At 36.2% G+C, this 3697-nt stretch overlaps 1 protein-coding gene and 1 non-coding gene across 2 annotated transcripts; one reads left to right on the top strand and one right to left on the bottom strand.

Annotated features, from left to right (window-relative positions):
* Positions 1 to 1072: 1072 nt before the first annotated feature.
* Positions 1073 to 2583, top strand: LOC113273770 (peroxidase 5-like). Its single transcript, XM_026523385.1, has 3 exons — positions 1073 to 1319; positions 1431 to 1622; positions 1848 to 2583. The coding sequence occupies exons 1-3, from the start codon at positions 1101 to 1103 to the stop codon at positions 2418 to 2420; spliced, it is 984 nt and encodes a 327-aa protein (XP_026379170.1). The 5' UTR covers positions 1073 to 1100; the 3' UTR covers positions 2421 to 2583.
* Positions 2584 to 2670: 87 nt separating this feature from the next.
* On the bottom strand, positions 2671 to 2773 carry LOC113276970. The gene has a single exon (XR_003324752.1). It is a non-coding gene; the product is annotated as a U6 spliceosomal RNA (small nuclear RNA).
* Between the last annotated feature and the right edge of the window lie 924 nt (positions 2774 to 3697).

Below are 3697 nucleotides of genomic sequence, written 5' to 3' on the forward strand. Positions count from 1 at the left end.
TTTTTTTTGGAAAGCATCGATAATGTGATAAAAAGGGAATTTAGTCAACCTTAAAACAAATGCTGACGGTTGGACAAGATCAAAGGCCGCAAACAACATAGTCTGTTCATATTCAATTTTCCAATCAAGGAAGAAAACATGAACCTTTCTCTATCACAATTTCACCCAATCTGTAAATTACGAGAGAAGCGGCTAATACTGTCCATCTTACTTGACTTTTTGATCGAATAGTCTAGGATTGTCATGCGTGAGTTCGCGCATTAAGGAGTTGAATCAGCAAATTACATGACTAGTACATTCGCTAACAGTAACCTTCTACTTGATTATTTGAATGATTAATCCACGCATGCATACTAGGTACAGATGATCATTAGAATATGATCAGAGAGGCGATAATTTCCTACTGTCATGCCTCCAGTCATTGGATTATATGATCGGAAGGCGATAATTACGTCCAATCAATGAATTGTGTGCCAGTCAAAATATAAAATACTTACTAGTGTCAAATTTATAACAATTTATAGTTTGCATTTGGAGAATTATCAACCACGCTCGTAATGGTAATACCCTATGTATGGCACAATGATAGAAACATTTAACATAAGTAATCTCACCCCAGCCGTATAGTCCAATTCAAATATTGGCAATTAGCTAAGGTCAAGGTTCACTGCATATCAAAACTGTCAACACGGGCGAAAATACAAGATACACGTTAAGATGATCATAATAGTATATACATTTTTTACATTAGTCAAAATACCAATAGTTAGTTTACCATATGGGAATCATGTTTAAGATATGTTCATACTAGTATCATTTAACCAAATTCTAAGAACCCCATAGTTAATAAATATTAATCTAAATTGGAGAATTTTCTTGTTAGTATTTTAACCTTAATTAAACGTTGGATCATATATGCTCATTTAGATAACTTGCCGCCATTGGATACTTCATGCATTAATATGAAAAAAATCTTCCGGTGATTAAAATACAATTTAGTTACATTTCATTCGGGTTATAAATACCGAACTAAGTTGATGATATCTTGAAGTACCAAAAGTACTTGCTAGATTTGAACTCAAAGCACTTCAAAACAAAACATGGGTTCAAACAATATAATCACTGGTCTTATTAGTTTGGTTTTACTAGCTGCATGTTGTCTAAGTAATGTAGAAGCTCAACTTCAAGTTGGGTTCTACCGAAGCACTTGTTCTTCAGCTGAGTTTATTATTAGAAATGAAGTCTTCAGCGCTTTTCAGGCAAATAATGGTATTGCTGCAGGTTTAGTGAGACTCCATTTTCATGATTGTTTTGTTAGGGTGAGCAAAATCAATTCCATCACTAGCTAGCTTTTGTTTAATTTAATTTATATGGGAGCTTGATCACTAGATCAATATTAATAGTCGTTTGTTTTTGTGGTAACTTTGTAGGGGTGTGATGGCTCAGTTCTCATAGACTCGACGACAGGAAACACGGCCGAGAAAGACTCCCCTGCAAACTTCCCTAGTTTACGAGGTTTTGAAGTCGTGGACACTATAAAAAGCGCACTCGAAACAGCATGCCCGGGTGTGGTTTCTTGTGCTGATATACTTGCATTTGCAGCAAGAGACAGTCTTCTAATAGTAAGTATACAAGAAGAAGGATTCGTTCTAAGATAGGCTCATTCATATTTCTGTGTCTGAAGTAACAATGTTTCGAGGAATCTCCTCCTAGAGCTACGAGGAGTATTAAGAACATATAGTTGATCACCCTTGTACGCATGCACATAAGTAAAATATGAATTGCATATATATGTGCATTTCTGAGCACCATGGGTTTATATTTGTAGCTTTCTTTTGCATGTACAGACAGGAGGAATAGGATACGATGTCCCAGCAGGGAGAAAAGATGGCACGGTTTCATTAGCCTCAGAAACAATAGATTTGCCCCCAGCAACATTTAATGTGGCTCAACTTACTCAAAATTTTGCCAACAAGGGACTGACACAGGAAGAAATGGTGACACTGTCAGGCACTCATACAGTTGGCCGATCTCATTGTACTTCGTTCCGAAACAGACTCTACAGCTTCAATGCAACTGTAAACCAAGATCCAAGTTTAGATGCAACTTATGCAGCCCAACTTAAGCTAAGTTGTCCACAAGCTGACAATGATCCTAATTTAGTCGTACCAATGAACCCCGATAGTCCAAACGTGTCCGATGTTGGATATTTCGTTGATGTTTTAAACAACCGCGGACTGTTTACATCGGACCAGACGCTCTTGACAAACCAATCTACACTTGCTCAGGTGGTCCAGAATGCTCAGGACACTTTTCTATGGAATAACAAATTGATAGCTGCAATGGTGAAAATGGGTAAAATTGGCGTCTTGACTGGAGATGCTGGTCAGATACGATTGAACTGTAGGATACCAAACTAATTATGCACAACGATGGGAAGAAGATATATGGCAAGTGCCAACTGGAAGCGCTATGCTTGACTTAGCTGGTAGTGTCGATTATTGTTTGACAACTTGTTATCAAACTATGTTCCGATTTACAATAGCAACGAACTTATTATTATTTATTCGCCTAAATAAGTCGGCCACCTCATTAAAAATAAATAAATAAATGAAAATATTATTGTGTTAAACTGATATTTCACATGCATACCTCTTTTTTGATTTATTTCTGTTTTGTGGATGTACCTCAATTTGCACATATCATTCTTGTGCTGCGATTATGCTAATCTTTTTCGTATCGTTATAGTTTTATCATATGTCCCGGAAGGGACTGGATTCATCAATGGGATGGATTTTTATTTAACTTTTTATACCTCAATTTGCTATTATGCTAATTTTTGGTTCTTACTTTTAGAGGTATAAAGTGTACCAACGCAGCATGTCACGTGTCTGATCGTTCTCGACATGCCGTGTGTCAGTATTCGTTGTGCCATGTTTTATTTTTAAAATCTTGGCACAATATAACACGGGGCACAGCTCATAAGTAGTAGCGGTGTACCATGACTACAAACTAATTAGGCATACATAATTTATATTTCGTAAATAAATTTTACTTGTACCATAATTTGATGAATTTTCGGAATAATTATATTAATTATTCCGAAGAATTAAACGTCAGAATGCACTTTAGAGAGCACAATTCACTCTCTCAGAGAACCATCTAGTCTATGGATTTTCGATAGAGAACAAATTAATACCCTTTTAGTATATTTTCTTTTCAGATTGACACCTCACAAATCAACACCTTCGATGGAGATTTATCAGAGCCCTGTATTTCCGAGGTTGAAAATTTTTCTCTCTGCCACACCCTCGAAAGAAGAGATCTGGAATAAAAATTTTAATATCAATTAACGGGGAGCTCCCGGCCTAGACATATTTCAACCAGGTTTCTTCAACCTACGTGGGACACTTTGGATCCGGACATAATTCTCGTAGTTCGGAACTTTTTTAAATCGGGAAAACTAAATTCGTAGTTATTACTCTTTCATAACCCTAATTCCAAAAATAGACATCCCCAAGCCCCAGTAGATTTTAGACACATTATTTTAAGCAATATAATTTATCATATCCAAGATATTAGCAAACAGACTAAAGCCCATCTTGAATAAGCTAATCTCTTTTAATCGATCATCTTTTCTCTCTGGGAGACAAACCACCGATGACATTATCATAGACCATGAGATGATTTACTCGAT

This window comes from Papaver somniferum, chromosome 4 (assembly GCF_003573695.1).
Source record: "Papaver somniferum cultivar HN1 chromosome 4, ASM357369v1, whole genome shotgun sequence".
Classification (NCBI taxonomy): Eukaryota; Viridiplantae; Streptophyta; class Magnoliopsida; order Ranunculales; family Papaveraceae; genus Papaver; species Papaver somniferum.